This window comes from Stenella coeruleoalba, assembly GCF_951394435.1.
Source record: "Stenella coeruleoalba genome assembly, chromosome: 11".
In the NCBI taxonomy this organism is placed as follows: Eukaryota; Metazoa; Chordata; class Mammalia; order Artiodactyla; family Delphinidae; genus Stenella; species Stenella coeruleoalba.
The window spans coordinates 76257725-76283602 of record NC_137157.1 but is presented as its reverse complement, the minus strand read 5'-3'; the positions used below and the strand labels follow the sequence as shown (position 1 = coordinate 76283602).

Below are 25878 nucleotides of genomic sequence, written 5' to 3'. Positions count from 1 at the left end.
CAACAAGAGAAGCCACCGCAATGAGAAGCCTGCATACCACAACAAAGAGTAGCTCCTGCTTACCACAACTAGAGAAAGCCCACGTGCAGCAACAAAGACCCAACACAGCCATAAATTCATTCATTCATGCATGCATTCATTCATGCATGCATTCATTAAAAAAAATTAAATTAGAAACTCCTCCCTGGGAAATCCCTGGTGATCCAGTGGTTAGGACCTGGGGCTTTCACTGCTGGGGCCCAGGTTCGATCTCTGGCCAGGGAACAAAGACCCCACGAGCCGCAGCGCAGCCCAAAAAACAAACAAACCTCCTCCCTGTTTGTGCTGGGGATGAAGGTAACTGGAGGATTCATGAGACCTCAATTTCTTCACTATGAGATGTTAATGACAGTGAAAATTTTTGCCAAAAAATTATTTCCCCTTCTCCACGTTGTTATAGAAAAAAGAACCAAAAGAGCAGGTTGTGGTTTTAAGAGGACTAAGATGAAAATAAGGGTGATCTTTGAAGAAGGGATTAGGGGGAAAAAAAAAGTACAAAAGCCTGGTCTATGAGCAAACTTGTGCCATGCTGACTATTGGAAACTTAATTTAGATATCACTTCTACATGAATGTTTCCTCAAACTATAGAATAATTTTCTGTGTTAAAATTGGGAGTGTGTTGTACTAGAAAAGAGGGAGACAGGGAAGGCAAGAAAACATGATCTTCAAAGCAGAAACCTGGATTCTCTAGGCCAGGGCAGGAGACAATTATGCAAAACAGGTGGATTTACATCACAAGGCCTCTGGGATATAGAAAACAAACTATTTAAAATATCTTTAAACTGGGTTTCACAGTTTAAAACCTAGAGGTCTACAAGCTGTATCTAAGGATTCAGACTACTAGTCCACAGCAGGGTTGAACTTTAAAAATTCTACAACTCTAAAATTATAATTCTACCTCATATTTTTATTGTATTCTATAGTTTAAAAGCTCTTTGCAAATCACTGTCATATTTTATAATTGAGAAAAGTATCTAGAAACAATCTAGATCAATGTTAAGTGTTGAAAAACATACTCCCATGTGTGTCCTTGGACTATGAACAAATTTTTTAAAAAATATACAGGGAAGGGAAGCAAATAGACTACTTTTGCAGTGGTATTCCTAAGAGAACATGAATATATGAAAACTATTCACAGCTCATCAATAACTAGCTTGGCAGTAGCATTAACAAGATAGATTTCCCATCATGTATGGGGCTATTCACAATTGCTGGTATGGTGCATGTAATGCCACCTCTTTCTCTTCCACTCAATAAAAGCACATAGGAATGTAAGTGAGAGTGACATCATTAGAGGGAAGACCTTGAATTCATCCCACTTATTTAAAAATACATACCATTTACAACCTCAGTGTTTCAACTATTATTAATAATTACTTGTGACCCAACTCACAACTGCCAGGCACGGTAATATGTCACCACCCAGCAGTTGAGAACAGCTGGTCTGGAAGACTTGGAGGGGCAGCAGGGCACAGTGGAGGAGGGTCACCGGGATGCAATTCCAGCTTTGGCCTTCATTGTCTCTGTTACTTTGGGCAACAACTCACCAAACCTCAGCCTCCTCGCCGGTAAAGTGATGATAGTAATACCTTCGAGTTATCGTGAGGATTAAAGACAATGTTTATAAACCAACCACAGTTCATGGCCCAATAAATGTTAACTATTTTCACAGCTTCATCATATAAAGGTGATTTCCTGGAACTACTTCTGACTTAATAGTGCTAGCACGTTATCTTTGAAAGTTCATTTAAAGAAAGCGTTATTTCAAAATTAAACTTTCTGTACCAGTGATGTATACAAGTTTTATACATTTTATATATAAGAAATATATTTTTTATATACATCATATATATGTATAACTTGTATACATTTTATACAAGTTAAAAGGCATTAACTTAAGAAATCCACTAATTAAAATAGTCACAATATTTAATTTAGAATAAAGTTAGTAAAAATCATGGATTCTTGGGAAAGGTACAGGAATGAAGGGGAAAGCAACTGTTTCATGTTCTTCTAGGCTCATGACGTGCTGTCTCAGCAGTGCATAAAATACTTCCATTTTTATTCCCAGAATTCTCAGTTCTTACCCTCCTCACACTAAGACAGATATCCTTGCATTCTGTTTGAAAAGTAATGTAGAAGACAGCCTCATACTGAAAATTTTGGGAATCTCTAGGTTATTAAATGGTGCCATCTTAAAAAGTCAAGCCTTAGGCAGAACAGAACATTATACAAGGTACGATAAAGACAGAGTATAGTATAGGGGCTTCCCTGGTGGCGCAGTGGTTGAGGGTCCGCCTGCCGATGCAGGGGACACGGGTTCGTGCCCCGGTCCGGGAAGGTCCCACATGCCGCTGAGCGGCTGGGCCCGTGAGCCATGGCCGCTGGGCCTGCGCGTCTGGAGCCTGTGCTCCGCCATGGGAGAGGCCACAGCAGTGAGAGGCCCGCGTACCGCAAAAAAAAAAAAAAAAAAAAAAAAAAAGACAGAGTATAAATGGAAAAAAAATACAAAGGATTAAACTTTATAGAAGAGAACTGTCCTGGCTGATCAGGCCCAAAACTGATGTGGATGCCCATGAAGAAGGAAACTGAATGCAATTTCCTAAGGTATTCCTCTAAAGACACAACTGAAGCTACCAGTGCTCGTTTGTACAGACACTTTCTGAAATTTCATAAACACTACCCACCATTTATGTGCTCATAATTTGGCACTAGTTCATAAATAAGTAAGACATGTTGTCTGCTTAAAAAAAAAAAATCAAAGCATTGCTGGTATCTGCATGCTTGCTTGCATAAAACTAGTGTTTAAAAAAAAAGTTTATTAATTTTATTTATCTATTTATCATACCTTATTTCAAGAGGGAAGGATTAGGCTAATAAATATTACAGACATAAGAAATTTTAGTAGCTTTCCACAAAGCTGACATACACCTTTTAAAAAATTAATCATTCATCCACTCTCTTGGTTTTTTTAATCAATTTCAAGCTTCCCATTTAAAAAAAAAAACTCTAGTCCATTTTAGAGGTTAAAAAACCCACAAAAAAAACAAATATACTAACTTTTATTGTTGGTAACAAAAGGAAAAGTTCTATATTTGTCCATCTCAAGTTATCTCATTCATTTATTCAAACAATCTGAGTCCCCATAATGGGCCAGGCACTATTTTAGTCAAAGGGTATACAATACTAAACAAGAGGGACAAGGTCCTGCCCTCTAGGAGCTGACAATCTAATGGGGAAGATTGACATTAAAAAGTAAAAGCAGGGCTTCCCTGGTGGCACAGTGGTTGAGAATCCGCCTGCCAATGCAGGGGACATGGGTTTGAGTCCTGGTCCGGGAAGATCCCACATGCCGAGGAGCAACTAAGCCCGTGCACCACAACTACTGAGCCTGCGCTCTAGAGCCCGCGAGCCACAACAACAAGGGAAGCCACCGCAATGAGAAGCCCATGCACTGCATGAAGAGTAGCCCCCGCTCGCCACAACTAGAGAAAGCCCACGTGCAGCAACAAAGACCCAATGCAGCCAAAAATAAACAAACAAACAAATAAATAAAAAGTAAAAGTAAAAGCAAGCAAATGCATTCACAATATATTGTCCGGTACTAATAAGTGCTGTGGTAATAAGTGTGAGGGAAATACAGCAGGGCGACTGCAGGGTGGGGCAGGCAGGGAGAGGAAGGATACTATTTTATACAGGGTGGTCTTGGAAGGCTGCTCTGAGGAGGTAACACTTGTGCAAAGACCTGAACGAGGAGAAGAAGCCACTCTTGCAAAGATGTAGGGCTGCACTGCCCAAAGGGTGGCCACCGCCCACATGTGGCTACTAAACACTTGAAATGTGGCTAGTCCAAATTGAGATGTGCTGAAAGAGTAAAATACACACTGCATTTTGAAGATTTAGTAAGAAAAAAAGAATGTAAAATATCTCATGAATAATTTTTATATTGATTATATGTTGAAATAATCTCCTAGACATATAAATAAAATTAATATCACCTGTCTCTTTTTACCTTTCTAAATGTGGCTACTAGAAAATTTAAAACTACAAACGTGTCTCACATTATATTTACAATGGACGATGCTCGTCTAGGGGAAGAGGATCTAGTGAAAGAACAGAAGATGAATAGGCCATGAGATAAGAAGCTTGCTGGGGCTTCCCTGGTGGTGCAGTGGTTAAGAATCTGCCTGTCAATGCAGGCGACACGGGTTCGAGCCCTGGTCTGGGAAGATCCCACATGCCGCAGAGCAACTAAGCCCGTGCGCCACAACTACTGAGCCTGTGCTCTAGAGCCCACGAGCCACAACTACTGAGCCTGCGCTCTAGAGGCCGTGCTCCGCAACAAGAGAAGCCACCACAGTGAGAAGCCCATGCACCACAACCAAAAGTAGCCCCCACCTGCCTCAACTGGAGAAAGCCCACATGCAGCAATGAAGACCCAACACAGCCAAAATTAATAAATAAAATACATAAATTAAAATTTAAAAAAAAGAAGCAGCTTGCTGTGTTTAAGAACCTGCAAGAAAACCAATGTAGCAGGAAAGAGTGAGAAGGTTGGAAAGGCAGGCAGAAAGCAGATCATGAACAGCTTTGCCAACCAGGGTGAACAGACTGAATATTTGTGTCCCTCCCCAAAATTCCTATGGTGAAATTTAACCCCCAATGTGATGAATACCATTGGAGGTAGGGCCTTTGGGATGTGCTTAGGTCATAAGAGTGGAACCTTCATGAATGGGATTCATACATATTCTTATAAGCGATACATCAGACAGCAACCTCACCCCTTTCATGTAAGACAGCCATCTATGAACCAGGAAGTGGGCCCTCACTAGACAGCCGATCTGCCGGCACCTTCATCTCAGACTTCCCAACCTCCAGAACAGTGAGAAATAAATTCTTGCTGTTTATAAGCCACCCAGTATATGGTATTCTGTTATAGCAGCCTGAACAAACTAAGATACCATTAAAGAATTTGAATACAAAGGAATCTATTGAAGAATTTTAAGTGGAAAAAATTATTCTCAGATCCCACTGGCTATTTTGTGGAGAATTGGCAGTATCATCCATAATGCTAGAATATAGACTTCTAGAGATTATATAATATCGTCATTTCAAACAGGGATCTCTGGGTTTCTAAGAGTCCATGCAGATAACAACTGAGAGCCCATGAACTGATACTAATATTTCAAAAAGCTTACTAAAAATTGCACCTTTCCTGTAAAGGGCACTGCATAGACTAACTTATTTTTTTCCATTCCTTGTGGATGAAATTATAATTACTCCATCAGTCCTCATGTGAAATATGGGGTATATTCAGTCTTCATGTTCTATATCATTTAGGATTAATCTTTTAAAAAACCGATATACTTAGTTTTTCATTCAAAAATAATTTCAGGCCCATAGAAGACAGGAGTGGTAAGTTCAGAAATCAATAATCTCACTTAACCCCTTCGAGACAGATAAAAACACTTGAGACAAGTCCCGCCCATCAGGAAACTTGCACAAGCCTCTTAGATAGCCTTATCCACCAGAGGGCAGACAGCAGAAGCAAGAAGAACTACAATCCTTCAGCCTGTGGAACAAAAACCACATTCACAGAAAGACAGACAAGATGAAAAGGCAGCGAGCTATGTACCAGATGAAGGAACAAGATAAAACCCCAGAAAAACAACTAAATGAAGTGGAGATAGGAAACCTTCCAGAAAAAGAATTCAAAATAATGATAGTGGAGATGATCCAGGACCTTGGCAAAAGAATGGAGGCAAAGATCGAGAAGATGCAAGAAATTTTAACAAAGACCTAGAAAAATTAAAGAACAAACAGAGATGAACAACACAATAACTGAAATGAAAACTACACTAGAAGGAATCAATTGCAGAATAACTGAGGCAGAAGAACGGATAAGTGACCTGGAAGACAGAATGGTGGAATTCACTGCTGTGTAACAGAATAAAGAAAAAAGAATGAAAAGAAATGAAGACGGCCTAAAAGACCTCTGGGACAACATTAAACACAACAACATTCACATTATAGGGGTTCCAGAAGGAGAAGAGAGAGAGAAAGGACCCAAGAAAATATCTGAAGAGATTATGGTCAAAAACTTCCCTAACATGGGAAAGGAAAGAGCCTCCCAAGTCCAGGAAGCACAGCAAGTCCCATACAGGATGAACCCAAGGAGAAACACACCGAAACACATAGTAATCAAATTGGCAAAAATTAAAGACTGGGATTGACATGTATACACTGATGTGTATAGAATGGATGACTAATAAGAACCTGCTGTATAAAAAAATAAATAAAATAAAATTCAAAAAAACCCAAAAAACAAAAAAACACTTGAGGCCCACAGCTGTCCTATGTAACAGGCCCAGGATGGGACTCTCAGCTTCTGACTGTGCATCCAGCTTTAACAACTGTACTGACAGCCACGCAAGCCATGGTTTCACAAGCAACCAACATTCCTCTTCAAAACTACAAACTTACCTAAGGACAAGTAATTTATGCTAAGAAAAGACAGGTATAAAACCCAGTAAGAAGAATGAAAAGGTTTAAGATTTTTTTGAAAGTGGTATTTTTATTTATGCAGTAAATGCCTTATACCTATATAATATCTTATCTTTATAAATATACATTAATAAAAACAAAAGTAGTGCTCACTTAGGCCGCACGTATACTAAAATTGGAACAATACAGAGAAGATTAGCATGGCCCCTGCGCAAGGAGGACACGCAAAGTCGTGAAGCATTCCATATTTTGGTACAGCAGAAACTATCATAACATTGTAAAGCAATTATACTCCAATAAAGATATTTTAAAAATTTAATACCACAAGAAAAGAACAAAAGTAAATCAATTATATATTCTTTTTTTTTTTTTTTTTAATAAATGAATGATAGAATGCATGCAATGCCACCTTTAAGAAGAGACAAGTCAAGTCAGGTCTTAAAGATCATAAAGACCAGTCTTCTCCCTCTTAATATCTTTCCTCTACAGAGGAGTTTAAAAAATAATCTCATTTGATTATAAGGTTATCCATGAAGAGTACTGGTAGATTTTATAATCTGTGTGATACAGTATATGTTACTAAGGAGGCAGCAAATGTAGTGGTTATGAGCATGGATGGATCATGTCAGATTTTAATCCAGGTTTCTCACTTCTTATATGAAGTTAGGTAAAGTACTTAAATTCTCTAGCCTGTTCCCTCATCTGGAAAATAGAGAAAATAGTGCCACTTCCTAAGGTTGTTGTCAGGATTAAATGAGGTAATAATCATGAAGTATTATGCCAGTGCTTGGCATGTGGAAAGTACTAAATAAATGTTATTTTATTATTGCTATTTCATTGTAGATTTTTTCGGAACAGTGAGTGTCACCTATATACTCCTCAACCTGGCACACTGTAAGCATTTAATATTGAATAATTAGGGGCTTCCCAGGTGGTGCAGTGGTTGAGAATCTGCCTGCCAATGCAGGGGACACGGGTTCAATCCCTGGTCCAGGAAGATCCCACATGCCATGAAGCAACTAAGCCCGTGCACCGCAACTATTGAGCCCGTGCTCTAGAGCCCGTGAGCCACAACTACTGAGCCTGCGTGCCACAACTACTGAAGCCTGCACGCCTAGAGCCCGTGCTCCACATAGAGAGAAGCCACCGCAATGAGAAGCCCATGCACCGCAATGAAGAGTATCCCCCGCTCACCACAACTAGAGAAAGCCCCTGCACAGCAACGAAGGCCCAACGCAGCCGAAAATAAATAAATTCATTTTAAAAAAATTGAATAATTAATCCAAAGCATAATAGTAGTTACAGCTTTACCAAAAACAAAATTTAGGTCACTATTAATCAAAACTGTTAAGGATCTGGACATATAACACTTGTTTCCTAAAGTACTTTTTTTTTAATTGAAGTATAGAAGACTAAAGTACCTTATGTAGGAACCACCTCTACCCTCTAACAAATTATAGAAGAAGAAAATGTTTTCTTCCATATGGAGTTCCATGGAAATTATGACTAACTTCTATTACTCCAAGAGTGTCTGTGACCAGAAGTGGAAATGCAAACAAAAGGATATACTCAGGAATTTCAGAACAGTATGTCTCAACTCCTTAGCAGTGGATATTATGTACTTGCCCTCCTCCAGCCTTCTTCTTCTCTTCCCGTCCCCTTTCTTCCCCTTTCTCTTACTATTTTCTCCTCCTCCAAAGACACTTATGCCCCTTCCTCCTCCCCTCTCCCTATCCATCTTGTCTTCTCTGGTCTTCTGAGCTCCCTATGCTGGAAGGTCCTGCATTAACCAATGCAGCAGGTGCCTGAGCCCTAGGGTTACCACAGGGACTTAGCTGCTCTCACTGCTGGGCCAATTTCACCATGAAGAATTTTATTTCCAGTGGATTTTTTTAAACTTTTTTTTTTTTTTTTAATATTTATTTATTCGGCTGCACCGGGTCTTAGTTGCAGCACGCGGGACCTTTTAGTTGCAGCACGTGGGCTCTTAGTTGTGGCATGTGGGATCTGGTTCCCTGACGAGAGATAGAACCCAGGCCCCCTGCATTGGGAGTGCGTAGTCTTAACCACTGGACCACGAGGGAAGTCCCTCCCAGTGGATTTTTAAAATCAAGTTATCACTATACCACAGCAACCAGACCTTGAATCTTCTTTGGCCCCATTAGAATGGAAATTGATCCTTGTATTATTCCTTCCCCAGCCTCCCAGTTACCAGGTCAGACCTTCCAAACTCCCAAACATAATCTATTGCGGGCCAGGGATGTCCACAAGGCTAACAACTGAGGCACCACCAATGTAGTCAGATGAAGGAAGCTCCTACCCCACCCACGCCCGTACACCTGGCGGCAGTTTTTAAAAGACTTTAGCACAGACTTGACTACTGACATTCAGTCTGGATTAAGGGCAATCCTGAAATGCTTGCAATTTGAGTAAACCTCATCTTTTTTCTGAGCTTAAATAACTATGGAGCTTTGTGTATTAGAACAAACAGGCTTGGGAATTCCGTGGCAGTCCAGTGGTTAGGACTCACTCAGCGCTCACTGCCGAGACCCCAGATTCCATCCCTGATCAGGGAACTAAGATCCCACAAGCCGCGAGACAAGGCCAAAAAAAACCCCAAAAAACAGGCTTTAGTCTGGTGCCTGCACTGGTCAAATGTGATCTCTAAGACCTTAAACTCTCAGCCTTGGTTTCTTCACTCTAAATGATGTCTAAGATCCTTTCCAGCACTACTGTGGCATGATACTGTCAGTCTCAACTAAATTTTATACTTGAATTTAGACCATGGTCTCCACTGCCTCTAAACTCTTCTGGAAACCAGAGCCAAGACACCAAGGCTAAAAATAAACAGCTGGAGGCACCAAGGAAGATTTCTAAACAAAGGTCTGTGGCAGTGCTCACCCATCAGACTTCCATATCTATCAGCAGTACTGAATCCAAGCTACCATGGGAAAGCTTTAAGAATATTCTGGTCACCACACAATTTGTAGACTCATGTGTAAGTCTTATTAAACACTATGTACTATGTATAAGGTACTATGAAAGAGAGAGGCAAAGGCTTTTCCTTCTTGGGGGTTCGCATATTTATGTTACTTAAATAAAGGTCTAATTACATCCTTCATTTTTCTTTTTTTTTTGTTTGTTTTTTGTTTTTAAATTTATTTATTTATCTATTTTTGGCTGCATTGGGTCTTCGTTGCTGCTCATGGGCTTTCTCTAGTTGTGGCGAGCAGGGGCTACTCTTCGTGCAGCGCGCAGGCTTCTCATTACGGTGGCTTCTCTTTTTGCCGAGCACAGGCTCTAGGCACACAGGCTTCAGTAGTTGTGGCTCGTGGGCTCTAGAGCACAGGCTCAGTAGTTGTGGCGCACGGGCTTAGTTGCTCCACAGCATGTGGGATCTTCCCAGACCAGGGCTCAAACCCGTGTCCCCTGCACTGGCAAGCAGATTCTTAACCACTGCACCACCAGGGAAGCCCCACATCCTTCACTTTTCCATTGCCTGAAAGATCTGTGCTGTAAATCAAGCCACATAAATTCCTACAGCTAGGTATTGGAGGAAATGAGAGACATAAAAGAAAATTTCAAAATGACACCTTCTTCCCTTCACATCAACTAATTCCAGTGACTTCTATTTACAGCCCCTTTCTTCTTTATGCAATAAAGAATCAGTTTGAAACTTTTTGTTTTCTTTAACATTAAGAGAAATTTAAACATTTCTGCTTTAACATTTAAGGGACAATTTTGTTTACGGATAAAGTACATCTTGAAAACATACAGTGAGTAGGAGAAGCACAACAGCTAAGACATGGTAGAGAAAGGACAATAGGCAATACTGCTGTAACAGTATACATAGAGAGAGAGATATCTCCGTAAAATTTCTAGGTCTTCCATTTTAAAATATTTTAAATTTATATATATTTAAATTATCTTCTGCTGTTAAAAGACCTATTTGAGATGAAAGAAGTCTTTTCCATTGTTGGTAAAGCAGCACCTTACTGGAGGAGTGTAAAGGTCTCATTTCTCATAAAGTCTCAGTCTATTTAATTGTTACTTCATCATATGGTTTGTGTCCTTCATTTGATAACAATGTCCCACCACCTGCACAGTGTGAGTTCTAGGAATATGCATATGTTAAGAAAAAGTCTATAAAGCAATTGGTAGAATTTACGTTTAATAGAAGTCAATTAAGATCTTCTACAGGCAGGGTGACAACTTGCTAAGAAACAGTGTGATAAAAATGGATCAGCTCCAGAAAAGTAAAATAGAAACTTAACTATCATTAACTTTGAAATTAATGCAGCAAAACAGAAACAACCTTCTGACTAATTTGCCTAACTCACTGGCCTTGTTTCCTGATCCTTAAATGTAACTCTGTGGAAACAGTTAAGAAGACTGTTAGCTGGAACATGATACTACATTCTCTTGTTTCCTCTCCTCTCACTGGTCACATTTCTTTTTTTTTTTTTTGGCGGGGCGGGGGGGGGGCCTCTCACTGCTGTGGCCTCTCCCGTTGTGGAGCACAGGCTCCGGACACGCAGGCTCAGCGGCCATGGCTCACGGGCCCAGCCGCTCCGCGGTATGTGGGATCTTCGCGGACCAGGGCACGAACCCATGTCCCCTGCATCGGCAGGTGGACTCTCAGCCACTGCGCCACCAGGGAAGCCCTTCACTGGTCACATTTCTTAACCTCCTTGGTTGTTTTCCCCTCATCCTTCTCACCTCTGAATGTTGGAATGTCTCCAGGACTCAATCCTCTTTTCTATCTACACCCACTCCCTGGGTGATGTCACCCAATTTCATGGCTTTCGATTCATATCTAAAAATAAATTCAGACCCCTGAAATATGTCCTGCCTACTTGGTATCTCCATTTGAATGTCTAACGGGAACCTCAAACTTAACATGTCCAAAGCTAAACTAATCTTCTCCAGCCAGCTTCTCCATCAGTCTTCCAATTTTAGTAAATAAAGGTGCTTATAATTGCTTAGGCAGAAAACCCTGGAGTCATCTCTGATCACTTTCTTTGAGTATGAATACCATACTCAATTCATCAGCAAGTCCTGCTGACTCTCCCTTCAAAATATATCCAGCTTCTAACCACTTCACGGCTACTGCCCTGGTCCAAGCCACCAACAACTCTCACCTCCAACAGTGAAAAAGAGCCTCCTAACTGGTCCATCTCTATCCTTGCCCCTGATATACTCCAGTCAACATGGTAGCCACAGCCATCTTTTCAGAAGGTACATCAGATCTCATTACACTGCTCAAAACCCAGTGAGATGGTTTTCCACCCCAGAGTAGAAGTCTGTCTATGAGGCCCTACAGAATCTCCCCTACCCCTTCTCAATGATCATATCTACTAACCTCCCTCTTACTCAGTATCAACCACACTGGCCTCCTTGCTGTTACCTGCAAAACTAGGCACCCTTCCACCTCAGGTCTTTGCACGTGCTGTTTCCTCTGCCTACAATGCTGTTCCCTGAGACAATCCACATGGCTTGCTTCCTCACCTCCTTTAGGGTTCTGTTCAAATATCACCTTATCAGTGAGGCCTTCCCTAACCATCTTATTTAAAATCGTTACGACCCCACAAGTCTCACCATTCTGCTGGCACTGCCCTACCATCATTTCCCTGCTTTATTTTTCCTCATAGCACTTATTAACCTCTGACAAACTATATATTTTTATTATTTCGTCATGCTAGAATGTAAGTTCTATGATGGCAGGAATTTTTTGACTGCTTTGATTACAGCTGAGCCCAGGGCCTAGAACACAATCTACACCTAAAGGCTTTCAAAACTATTTGCTGAATGAACGAATGAAAATATTATCAGACAAAATTGTTACCTCAAAACACCAAGTATTATGAGGGGCAGAAATCTCAAACAACACCCACACTCACCCATAGTACTGCAAAAGGAGAAGCCAGTTTGTGCCTTAAAAAAAAGCATTAAAAGTTTTTTTACTGTTTCATTTTGTTAAAGCCATTTGCACTATGCCTAAAGAGTCCCAGGCCACACTTACAGGTGTTGTTTTAGCTTTACTAGGCATACAGACTTGATGAAGAAAAAAATACAGGCTTTTTCCAGTCATCAGTCGCCACTGACAGAAGGTCTCCAAGAGCCTCAGTGCCACAAATGCTTAGGGAGATGTTTAGGGGAAAAGGGATTCTAGAAACATAAAATAATCCCTTCACCAATCCCAAAAGAGGAATCTCTCCAAATTCCTCTGCAAACATTTTTTTCTAACTCCATAACCCTTAATAAAGCCATTCTTAATATGTACATGAAATCTTAACTGAAGAAACAACATGAATATATAATTACACATAGAGAAAACCTGGTACTCCTCTCTCTTTTCAAAAAATAAAATTAAGTAAAACTAGACATAGTTTTTGTTGAAAATGTTTTGCTGCGAAACCGACTTAAGATATTCACTTAGGTTAAGAGGTCACTTGGGTATTGTATCTTAAGGCTGAACAGTTTTGTTTACTATTGTTTATTATTTAATACGTTCTTCCCAGTCCGCCCCTCCAAAAAGGAAAAGAAAAGAAAAATACACACTGGTGCAATCAAGAATGCTATGTCCAAAAGAAGCTGCTCTGAAAGGCTATGACCTAAGTGTTTAACACTGACACAGATAAAGTTCAAGCGGTAGATGTCACTTATCTCACCCATTAAAAAAAAAAAAAAAATCCAGATTCAGATCCCAAGAAGGCAAGCAGAAAGACACAGGCATGAAAAATGAAATCAGCCTTTTCTCCCCGGCCTCCTCCAGACACTGTGCACTCACCCCCGGCCCCTCCACCACCATCCTTTAATAGCCCCCCTTCCCAGCGTCGGTTCCCCAGCTCAGTCCTGCACTGCGCCACCAACTGAGTCAAGAGGACGGGCCAATGCCCCTCCAGGAAAACCCAGGCGGCAACACTCGGTGCACCCAACTGAGGGGAAATATCCAACTACTTAAACTCGGAACAGTATAAGCGGTGTCAACAAAGCGTCGTGCCGGGACCCGAGCGTTCAAAGATCGTCGCCAGCTCCGGTGACACTGCCAAACCGACAGGATTCCAAAAGGTGACTCGACGGTCATCGCAGAACCCGAGGCGTGAGGCGGCGCAGACCGGGAACAGTCAGGGATGAAGTACAACCAGCCTCCCGCCCGGTGCTCGCCCCACGGGCCACCACCACCTGGGTGGGCGCGAACCCCGCGGCCTCCAACTCCCCTCCCCGAGGGGGCCGGGGCGCCACGTCACGTGCCGAGGCTGAAACTTCGCAGCCGGGGCGGAGGGTGGAGGGTAGGGGGCGGGAGCCGCAGGAGCAGAGAGAGGCCTGGAGTTAATGCGCCCGGTGACTCACCGGCCGCCTCCGCGGGCAGCTGCGGGCGAGGGGGCCGGCGCGCCGGGCTGGGGCCGTGCCCTCGGGGCCGACCCCGACACTGCCCCCGCACCCGTTATTCCTAACCCCGCGCCCGTCAGGCAAAAGCCCCCGGCGGGCGCCCGCGGGCTCAGCAGCGCACCCTGCACGCGGAATAAATAACAATGTCATTAATCGCCGCCCGAGAGCCCTGCCGGCCAGAGAGCGGGCGCCGCCGGGAGCTGACTTTGTCTGGAGCCCGCACGCCGCCTCCCAAGCGTCCCCGCAGCACCCCCCGCGTCCCTGAAGGGACCCCCGCGCCACCGCAGCCCGGCCTTACCCGCCAGCTCGTCGGGCTCCAGGCCGCTGTCCGCGTCGATCCCGCACAGCACGAAGTAGTGCGCGAAACGGCAAGCGGCCGGGGAGGAGCCCGAGCCCGGGCCAGGCGCCGCGCCGCTCCCGCTCATCCCGGCTGCGCTGCTCCTGCTGCCGCCGCCGCCGCCGCCTCCCGAGAGGGCTCGCGGCCGAGACTGCCGCTCGGGCTTTGGTCTCCGCGCGCCCGCCCTAGGGCGACCCGGGCGCGCCCATGGCCGCGCAGCCGCCGCTCGTCACCGCAGCTTGGCTCCTCGCTCAGCGCCGGGGAAGGGGCCGCGAGCTCGCGCGCAGTCGGTCCGGATCCCGGTGCGGGGTGGGGGAGGGGCGCGGGGGGGGGGGGAGTGTCGCCGTGAGAGGCCCGCGCCGCCGCAGCTGCACTCGCGAGCTGGGAGCCACGGCGTCTGGCGCCCGCGGGTCAGCTGAGCCGGCGCTCGGGCTGTGGGAGCGCGGGGGCGCGGAGGACCGGCGCGTGGGGCGGGGGCGCGGAGAGGAGGGCGCGCTCGCGAGGGGCGGGAGCGCGCGTTTCGGCCGTGTGTGTGCGCGCGCGTGCAGCGGGCTCGGAGGGAGAGCCCAGGGCTGGCGGGATTCGTGCCCGCCCCCCGGCGGGGGCTGCGGCGCGGGGGCGACCCCACACACGCGGCTCCTGGCCTCCACCTGCCCGCAAGAGGCAAAGCCGCAGAGCAGGATTATGCTTTCTAAACGGGATGCTACCTATCCTGATTTTTTAAAAAAAGAAATGCAGCTTTGGGAAAGGTTAACGGCGCTCTGAAATCATTTCCCACGACGATCTGGACCATCAACATGTTTTAAACTGTGACAAGTGCAGATGCCAATCTCATTTTAAGATCCTAGTCTTTGAATCCTTCTCCCAGCCCTCAGCCCCATTCACAAGCCATCCTTCCTCACTGAATTGGTGCCAGCTCAATGGTGAAGGGGGCAGGGGGGGAACAATACTCAATATCCACAAAGCTTTGAGACTTCTAAAAGGACTTCAATTACCAACTTCCCCTCCTCGACCCATTCCGTAATTTATCCTGACATTTTCCAGGTCAGTGTAAAGTAGCCAAGGCGCTCCAGTTCCCCAGCTCTGTACTCATTTGATATTATCAGCTCTCCCAGCAGGTACAATCAGCGGCTGATAAAGCAACAGGAATTAGACCCTGAACTCTGCTCTTCGCAAGACTATGGCTCTCTTACCCTGCCCTTTCCTCTGACTTCACATTATTCAGAACGAGCTCACCAGTCAGTTCTTCCTCTCTTGAAAGGTGAAAAACTAAATCCATCCCACTCCACAGTGTCATCCCTTCCACACCACTCCGTACTCTCTTCCTTCGGGATTTGGGGATAAGGGAGCGGGGCGGGTGGGGGGGCGTGTGGGTGTGCATCGTGAACAACGCTGCTAGACACAAAAGCAAACCTTCCAGGGAGGTGGACTGAGAGGACGAACCTCAATTATTTGACTGAATAATGTTCTTCCTGGAAGATATGTATGCATGCATACCATCAATTACTGTAGCTTGTACCCTCACTTTCTCTCCAAGTTTGAAGGGTAAGAAGAATCAAAAAATCAGAATGAGCCACAGCCTGGGAAACGCACCATTAGCTCCTGTTGCACCCTGCACTTTTCCCTCAAAACGCTTATAATGACTTTTTCTGTGTCTGTCTGCTCATCTGGGTTGTAAGCTCCACACAGCAGGAGTCACCATCCTGCTATTCCTATTTCTAGTATCTATCAGAACCCTGGTCCATGTAGTCCTTCAATTTATGTTTATAGAATGAATGAAAGAAGGGTGGTTATCTAGGTAGTAACAAGTTGTTGATGCTACTAGGAAAATACAGAAACTGTAATATCTGTGACATATTTATGAACATATGCTAATTTGCTATTATACAATGATTGCTGTTTCTCATATACAGAGTACTGAAATATGTAAAACAATTTCACTAATGGTGGGGGGAGGGAATGACAGGTTGTGTATGTTTCTCCTGTCTTTGCTGGTAGATCCTTACAGATTGTTTGTTAGATTCTAGACTAATAAAACAAAGCACAATAGAAAACTAATTTACTGTTTGCACTAGCCAAGGGATATGTCACTTTTTGTTCATTTGAAAAGTAACTGACTTATGAGTTTGTAATGCAGGGCTTACAAACTCATAAGTCAGTTACTTTTCAAATGTTATGCATTCAATTATGATATATAAATTTCATCAAAATAGACAAAATCTCTAAAATCGCCCCTAAGGCTTTCAAGAGAATTGTCACACATTACAAGATTAAACTCTAATTTGAAGATACCTGGATATGTTCTAATTATCACTTCAGAATGACAATGTGTAGGTATATTCTGCATTAAGCTGCAATTAAACAAAGCTGAGGGCTTCCCTGGTGGCACAGTGGTTGGGAGTCCGCCTGCCGATGCGGGGGACGCGGGTTCGTGCCCCGGTCCGGGAGGATCCCACATGCCTCGGAGCGGCTGGGCCCGTGAGCCGTGGCCGCTCGGCCTGTGCGTCCGGAGCCTGTGCCCCGTGGCGGGAGGGGCCACAGCAGTGAGGGGCCCGCGAACCAAAAAACAAAAAAGAAAAAAGCTGAAAGGATAACCAAGAATTAACTATATATCATTGCATACATGTTTTCCTCCAAAATAATGACATAGAAATAAATTAGCTAAGTGAACACAAATGACTTAAATCTTACAAAATATTTAAGTTGTGTTGAGGGGAGAGATCATATCCCTATTCCCATGCTAAGACAACCTCTGTCGGTACCGTCCTTCATTTCCACCATGCCATCCACACATACTCACAACCAAGAGAGATGGGATTGCTAAAGTAACTATTCAGAGTCCCAGATGTTCATTGGACCGCATTTTACTAGTAGTCAGAGTCACCACATGATATGCCACCAGGTTAGCCGTGCTCAGTCAATTCCTCATTCCTGTGCTTCCTGCAGGCAGCAGACCCTGGCATGGCTGAGCCTCTCCAAGCATAAGTGATGCCCTCCATTGGAGTTTTTACCAGAGAGTCCTTCAGAGACAGCAGATCATTGATCAAATACTTAGAGCATGGCCTTGCATTCTGCTTGTACATATGCTGCCTGACTGGGAACCTGCAATGGAGAAAACAATCCCAGCTTTAACCTCTACATAGCACAAAACATGCCAAATAATCACAATTCCAACAAAAGATTTTCTTTTGTGAGTGACGTTTTCTTGAGTGACATTTTCTTCTGCCAGGGTTTTAGCTTTCTGGGAAAATCTTATCACAATGAAAAGTTATTTGGAAAATCAATAACCATATTCCCTCATCATTAGTTTCAGAAAAAGTGTCAGTTTATGCCAATAAGAGTTTGGTAGCAAAACAGCCATCTCGCGATTTTGCATAAATCTGTTTCTACTGTATACAATGGGTCCAAGTTTATAAAAAATCTCTTTTATGTAAGTCATTATGCTAATGCTTTGAGAATATGAAACTAAATAAAACACAATCCCTCTTCTTCAGGAGTCTAGAGTCTAGCAGGAAGGAAAATATTTTTCAAAAATAATTAAAATACCGGGCTTCCCTGGTAGCGCAGTGGTTGAGAGTCCGCCTGCCGATGAAGGGGACACGGGTTCGTACCCCGTTCCGGGAAGATCCCACATGCCTCGGAGCGGCTGGGCCCGTGAGCCATGGCCGCTGAGCCTGCGCGTCCAGAGCCTGTGCTCCGCAACGGGAGAGGCCACAGCAGTGAGAGGTCCACGTACCGCAAAAAATTAATAATAATAATTAAAATACCAAAAAGAGATAATAAAAAGTAAAATGTCGTATATTCCACAGGACAAGTTCAAAAAGTGATGTAGGATTTAGTGAGCAGAGGTCAAATCTTATTAAGGAATCCACTAGGACATCAAGAAAGTGGTAATATTTGAGGTGGCCTTATAAGAGGAATAGGAGTTCATCAGGTAGAGATGGGAAGGAAGACGTTCCAGGCACAGAGGAAATGACTGGGGTATAAAAGTGCATAGAGGACAATAGTTCAGTTGGAGCCAGAGCATGAAGAGCCTTCAATGCCAGGCAAATGGGGGTGACTCACTTTCTTAAAGTCTTACTGATACCTGAGAGCTAGTCTTAGCTAATGATTTCTTTTAATAAATTTATGTATTTATTTATTTTTGGCTGTGTTGGGTCTTCGTTGCTGTGTGTGAGCTTTCTCTCTAGTTGCAATGAACAGGGCCTACTCTTCATTGTGGTGCGCAGGCTTCTCTTGTTGTGGAACTCAGGATCTAGGGGCTTCAGTATTTGTGGCTCTCAGGTTTAGCTGCTCTGCCGCATGTGGGATCTTCCCGGACCAGGGCTCGAAGCCATGTCCCCTGCATTGGCAGGTGGATTTTTAACCACTGTGCCACCAGGGAAGTCCCTAGTCTTAGCTAGTTTTGAGTGAGTTTAACACAGAATATTTGAAATCAGCTAAGCCAGCCCTCTCACTTTACAAATAAAAATGTCTTAAGTTCCACAGAATTTTCGTGACTTACCCAAACACACATTGTTAGTGGCAGGACAGGAACAAAGCCTAAAAGACTGGATTGTAGGATATCTTAAGGCCCTTTCAGCTCTGATGTTGATAAGTCTATGACATCTCCTTACTTGAGTTGACTAATCTTTCCCCTCTGTGCTGCTTATGACTTCTTTTCAGAGATCCACTTCGGAATTTGATTATTTTTTTCTTTTGAAATGAACATTTTTCAAACATACAGAAAGACTAGGATAATGAGCACATATATACCCATCACCTAGTTTTAATATTAACATTTTGCCATTTTGTTTCATCTGTTTTTTACTGAAGTATTTGAAAGTAATAAGGCATAACATTTGTCAACATTTTGAGTATGTCTGTACTATCTAAAATTTCACATGGGGACTTCCCTGGTGGCGCAGTGCTTAAGAATCCGCCTGCAAATGCAGGAGACATGGGTTTGATCCCTGGTCTGGGAAGATCCCACATGCCGCGGAGCAATTAAACCGAAGCACCACAACTACTGAGCCTGCGTTCTAGAGCCCGCGAGCCACAACTACTGAAGACCACACGTCTAGAGCCCATGCTCCGCAACAAGAGAAGCCACCACAATGAGGAGCCCATGCACCACAACAAAGAGTAGACCCCCACTCACTACAACTAGAGAAAGCCCACGCACAGCAATGAAGACCAACGCAGCCAAAAATAAATAAAATTTTTTTTTTAAAATCCTAATTAAAAAAAATAGGGAGACGCAAGAGGGAGGAGATATGGTGATATATGTATAGCCGATTCACTTCATTATAAAGCACAAACTAACACACCATTGTAAAGCAATTATACTCCAATAAAGATGTTAAAAAAAAAAAGTTTCACATGAATGTTTCCTTACTTTCTCAATGAAATCTCTAGACCTTCTTTTCTCCCTTTACCTCATATAAAATACCAAACATTAGTTCCTATTCATCATCTAGTCCTATTCTTTCTCTTTTTTCCAATAATACTATAGTAGATTTATGTGTAATTATTTTCTCAGGACCGCCTCCTTCTTCTGAGAACCCTGTTCCTTTCATTCCAACCAAATTGCTCTCTTAGGAGCTATCGATACAATGATGTGATACAACATCTCACAGACACACACACACACACACACACACACACACACACACACACGCACATCTCTCCCTCCTCTCAAAACAATTGATTGGTCTAGAAGAAGCCTTGTGGCCCAAGCTGGGCCAATAAGCAATTTCTCATTGGTCTTGGACTTGAAACCTAGAGAGTTGAGGTGGTCTCTCTGCAGGTGGCCAGCATTGTAAGCTGAGAAACTCAGGAGATACCAGTGGTCATGTTTCTGTTATGGGAAGAAAGATAATCTGCAGCAAGAGAGAAGAATGAGGATGACACTCAGGACAGAGGACACAAATGGAGCAAGCATCCTCTAATGTTATCATGAATTTGACTTTTTTTTGCCTAAGGTAATTTAAATTGGGATTCTGCCCCTTGCAGCCAAAAGAGCATATATGTAAGTGTGATTTGGCCTGGAGAATATTGATAGGAAGGATTAAGCAAAACCTTCTGGCTACCCCAGGCTAAAAGGTATAAATACCTCTCTACGCATCCACCCAACCCCAATTGAAAAGACGTGAAGAGAAGCTGTAACTCTGTATATGTTTTCAAGATTTATATAACTATAAATACGTAAACCTATAAAAACTAATTGTACCTTATCTACTTCTTGAAACAATAGCAGACTATATTTAAAATATCATAAACTTATTTTTTCAATTGTTGATAGATTACATTTTGTGTTCAGAAATCTTCCCCCAAGCCAGACCCTGGCACGGCACACAGAAGGGAACATTTGAGACTGCAGAACATCTACATTTACCCTAGTATTGCTGCCCCACATAAGCTCCAGGTGGAAAGAAAATAGCTGAATCTTCAATGCTTACAACCTTTAATTAGATTAGCTCCATCCAGCAGAGAAATGAGGACCATGAATGTCAGACTTTGCTATCCATCATTCAAGAGAATAGTAAGCAAGGGGCAAAGGAGGGGCCATGAGTGTTACCGTAGTAGAAGTCCCTCCTTATGGAAAAGAGGCAAGAGGAAAGGAAGTTCCTCCCTAAGGAGTGTTTGTTTAATCAGAATCCATTCCCCTCCCTTCATTGTTTAGCCTTGATGTTGTTTGGGTGGGATTGGCCTTACTGCTAGCTCTAGGGTGAGGCTTTGTGAACCTATGTCCCTTTAAGGGTTAATGATTTGAAGATGGACAATTGTCCTAAGCTGGTCTACTTAGTGTGAGGTTCAGAACTTTCATTTGATAACTGGAGGAAGGAACAACCTCTTCTCGTCTTGGATGTAAATGAGGAAGTATACAGAATTGCTGGTAGCCCTACAAGGAAAGCCAGGCCAAGGATGAAGGCAACATACACAACAGGGCAGAGACTAGAGGAACTCTGAAAAGCAGATTATATCATGAACTCCGGATCAAATCACACAAGAAGCCAGGTCAATATCTGGGATTTGTCAGTTAATGTGAGCCAATACATTCCTTTTATTGTTTCAGCCGGTTTGAGTTATTTTCTTTTACTAGCAACTAAAAGTATGCCCCCCAAATAAGGGGATTGATCTGTAAGTTCCCTCCCAGTTAAAAATAAAATTATACATATTCTAAATCTAAAAGGAAACAATATATAATTCCATATTCTGGAAAAAGCCCCAGTGCTATCTCTTCTCAAGGAGGTAACAACAATATGCCACTAGAATCTCAGGCAGCTAGGTCAGGCTCCACCTGAGAATCAGGGACCATAGGATGAGGAAGAAATCTTAACAGTCTGCTGTAGAGGATAGTTTCCTTGGTTGGATGGGTTCCTTCTCTAAACCAAGATTGAGAATATAAGAGTAGCGATTAAAATACAGATCTTCCATCAAAATTTAGAACACTCCTACCTTTTGTTTCATCAATTCTGCTTCTCAGAATCTCTCCTACAAAAATACACAAGCAAAGGATATGTGTGCAGTGATATGACCTGAAACATTGTTCATGGTATTAAAAAAATGGAGACAATCTTATTTCTACCAAAAGGAAATGGTTATATAAATTATGGTATATCTATGTGGTGTAATGTAAGAAAGAAGGATGCACGGATAGAAAAAAAATTATCTACTATATGGTTGAATATATAAAATATATCAAATCAAGAAAGAAAAATATAGAGTATGATCCTGTGTTAAAAAGAAACTCTATACTTATGTTTGTGCTTAGAAAATATGAAAAGCTTCCACTTTTTATTTTTCATATCTCAAATATGAAATTTATAAATTGTTAAAAAATTTTACAACAGGCATCTGTTGCAGTTTTGTAATTCAAAACCTTTCCTTTTTAAGTGTGTATGTGTATTTTTCTGTGAGAAAAGATTGTCAACATTGTGAATCATGATTATTTTCATAAATAACTCAAACTTGTAACTCTTTTATTGACTTATTCTTAAGATCAATTTGAATGACTATAGATATATTCATATATGCATATATACACATGCATGCATAAAGGAGTATGAATGTTGACAATTCATTCATTATTCAACAATTCTTATTGAGTGCCTACTGTATGCCAGGCAGTGTTCTAGTGATATGTCAATGCGTCCTATAGATATACAGTGTTGCACATAATGAGATCCAAGATAGTCTCAAGAATATAAATAACTATAAATGTCGAAATGTAGCAAAGTATAATGTTTATGTGTGTATAATTTTCAATCATCAAAACCATTTAATTTGGCTATTCAGTGATGAACTCGATTTCGTGTTATAAATGTGTAACCTTCTTCAGTTTCAACTATAAACCTCACAGCTGACAGCACTGAATTGAAGAGCCAGCTAAATAAAACTACGGATCTTGATTTGGGCGTGTTTTGGACCCAACATCTTTAGACCCTTACCACATGCCAGAACGTAAACCTGAGTTCTCAGTGCCAGACTTCATATACAATTTTTCTAATACTTCCTTTAAATCACAGAAATCTCACTCATCAATTCTCTCCCACCCTGAATTCAGAGGCACTTGTAATTAGTCCCACACAATTTAGTCTTGCAATATTAACTAATTCAGATATATAAATCTTTTCTTTCCAACTTGTGCAGCTGAGAGCTTATGGAGGTCAAGAACTGTTTTCTCTTTCCTCACATCCACACATCACAGTTTATTCTTTCAGAAAACTGTAAATGCATCCCTCAGCTTCCTCAGCAAAGAGTGTACATTTAAACTAAAAATAGAACACAGATCCTCTGTGTTTTTCAGTCATAATCAATATGACTATTCGTGAGGCAATTATTTTAAGCTTAGCAATTTAGACATAATCCCATCATTGAATTAGGCTTGAAATCTTAGGAGGAAATTGCAGCATGTTTATTCATCTTAGTTGCTTCTAAGCAACTGTTATCCTCCAAGCTTAGAACCCCCTCCATGATTTCTAGGGAGCAATTTTAGATTACATAATACTTTTTGGAATACATTCTGGAAAGTACCTATTCTGTTTTAGGAAAACTATAGCCTCTCTCTCTCTCTCTCACTTTTTTAAAAGAATTCTCCTATGACTATTTCCTTGAACTTCAGACTCCAGCGATAAGTAAAGGTAACAAGAAAGATGCCGGGAGAAAAGCCAATTTAATTGTGCTATCCTGAATAATTGTTTCTGACTTCCAGCTTGCCCATTGTGATTTTTTTGGCAGGAAAGAAATTAATATCAGACTCCAACAACCTTCAAACAAGTAAAAATTATAATCTGGTTGGTGCCTATTTAAAGTAACAGAATCCAAGGCAACACAAGAGGCTTAATTTTAGATATGCATGTTATTAACTAAGAGTAGGAAAGAGCATTATCTAGTAGTGAAGAACCAAGAGCATGAAACAACCATTTTAAATTTATACTCCCATTTCTTCAAGGTTTGAGATGGATAACATAACTTCAACTTTCTGTATTAAGCTGTCCTGTCCTTAAATTTAGTTAAAAGTTAAGTTTGCTTAACTTTTTATCACTTTACAAAATTGCTATCTAGGCTTATAAAACACCAAACTCCTTGTCTTAGTTCAGGCTGCAATTATCATAGACTGGGAGGTTTAAATAATAAAAATTTATTTTTCACAGTTCTGAAGGCTGAGAAATCCAAGATCAAAGTGCCAGCAGATTGGGTGTCTGGGGAGAGCCCTCTTCCTGGTTTGCAGACGGCCGTCTTCAAGTTGCGTCTTCACGTGTGGCGAGGGGGTGGTGGTGGCAGGAGTATCTTATTCAGGGTGTAAAAATAATTTATAGCTAGAAATGTTAAAATATTGTGGAACCACCTTTTCAACATCGTTGGGTAAAAAGTGAGTTCTGGAGACGCCTCTAAGGCAAAATATGCCCAGATTACAATAATGAACTAAGTTAAAACAGAATTTAAAATTTTTCACCTAAAACAAGTAAATTACTGAAAAATGAAAAACTTGCATGGTTAACATCTGAATTTAGACACTAAAATGTCTGTCTTGTCTAGTGATGTATTACTAGGCAGTAGCTACACAAAGGTAGCAATTAATGTGACAACAGTTGAACATTAAGACCAAATTAGGGGGAATTATTTACTCTCATTGCTATAATTGGAAGTGTACAGGAGGCACCCAGAAGCTGCGATAAAGGAGATTATGGATAAATACACACTACTTTTTATATTCGTCTTGAAATGTACAATTTTACAGAATCCTTTAAAGAAAAAAGACCCTAAAGCAAGTGAAATATAGAAAACAATTTACAGTCTTGTATCCTGTGTCCTTTTTTTGAACAGCAACAGTCTCTAAACATTGGATAAATATTGAACTCTTTTCTTAAACTTTTGTTCTGGAAATTTCCAAACACACAAAGTAGAAAGAAAGAACGGAATAATGAGTCCCCATGTATTGATTACCTGGATTCAACATTTATCGATATGTGGTCTATCTTGTTTCATTTATAACCCCACTGTCTCCTCACCCCCACTGCACTAGATTATTGGAAATCAACTGTCAGATATAATATCATCTCACCAGAAAATACTGTAGTATGTATATCTAAGAGATTGACTCTTTTTTTAAAGGCACAATCATAATAATATACAGTAAGTAATATTAAAATTCTTACTGATAGTCACCTAGTTTAGATAATAGTAGTAATACAAAATTTTTTTTCAGATTGAAGTTGCAGGAATTTGAATTTTGAGTTTAAGTATTTCCACGTATTGTTTTATTGTGTTGAAATTATGTTAAAATGAATATCTGTTATAAGTCACATTCCCATATGTGATAGGTTGGTTGGTTGGGTGGTTGATTTTATCCGAGGAGTAGAAATGAAGCAAGTTGATTATTTACAGGACAAGAAACAGAGCAAAACGGAAACCCAACGTCTCTGCTTTTTTTTTTTTTTTTTTTTTTTTTGCGGTACGCGGGCTTCTCACCGTTGTGGCCTCTCCCGTTGCGGAGCACAGGCTCCAGACGCGCAGGCTCAGCGGCCATGGCTCACGGGCCCAGCGGCTCCGCGGCACGTGGGATCTTCGCGGACCGGGGCACAAATCCGTGTCCGCTGCATCTGCAGGCGGACTCTCAACCACTGCACCACGAGGGAAGCCCACGTCTCTGCTTTTGAAAACAATTTCTCTGAACCCGGAATGAGAGGAGAAATATTTTAACATCCACCTTCCCAGCACCACAGCTCACTTTCAGCTGGCTTTACACTGCTATAGCTGCACTCTGTTAAAATATTAAAATTCCTCTTAAAATGTAAGAACTTACCTTAGCGCCTCCTCCTCCTCCTCCCCCAACCCGCCCACTGGCTTCTCCTGCCCTGAGTGGAGCAGGCCTGGGCTCTGGTTGGCAACTCTGCCGGCACCCTAGTGGACATGGTTGATGCCCACCTGGTCCCCCTCACCCTCTGCAATCCCACAGAAAACCTGCCGTTGCTACTCCTGGGAACTGCAGCCTCCACAGGGTACCACGCTGGTTGTTACCTATATTAAATGTCACTTTTTACCTAAATCCCTTTATTATTTCCTCCTGTTTGGGAGTTCAGGTGAATTTAGTTTAGGGCGACTGAGCTAAGCCAGGATT

At 42.2% G+C, this 25878-nt stretch overlaps 1 protein-coding gene across 5 annotated transcripts in view; it reads right to left on the bottom strand.

Moving 5' to 3' along the window:
- The window catches only part of DENND5B (DENN domain containing 5B), a 209532-nt gene extending 194775 nt beyond the window's left edge, over positions 1-14757 (bottom strand). For 3 of the 5 annotated variants that reach the window (XM_079937337.1, XM_079937338.1, XM_079937336.1), the window contains exon 1: positions 14235-14757. In XM_079937337.1, the coding sequence (XP_079793463.1) occupies positions 14235-14361 (127 nt within the window). In that variant the 5' untranslated portion in view covers positions 14362-14757. The remainder of the gene's footprint in view (positions 1-14234) is intronic. The other 2 variants (XM_079937334.1, XM_079937335.1) reach the window with 1 other exon arrangement.
- Positions 14758-25878: the final 11121 nt, after the last annotated feature.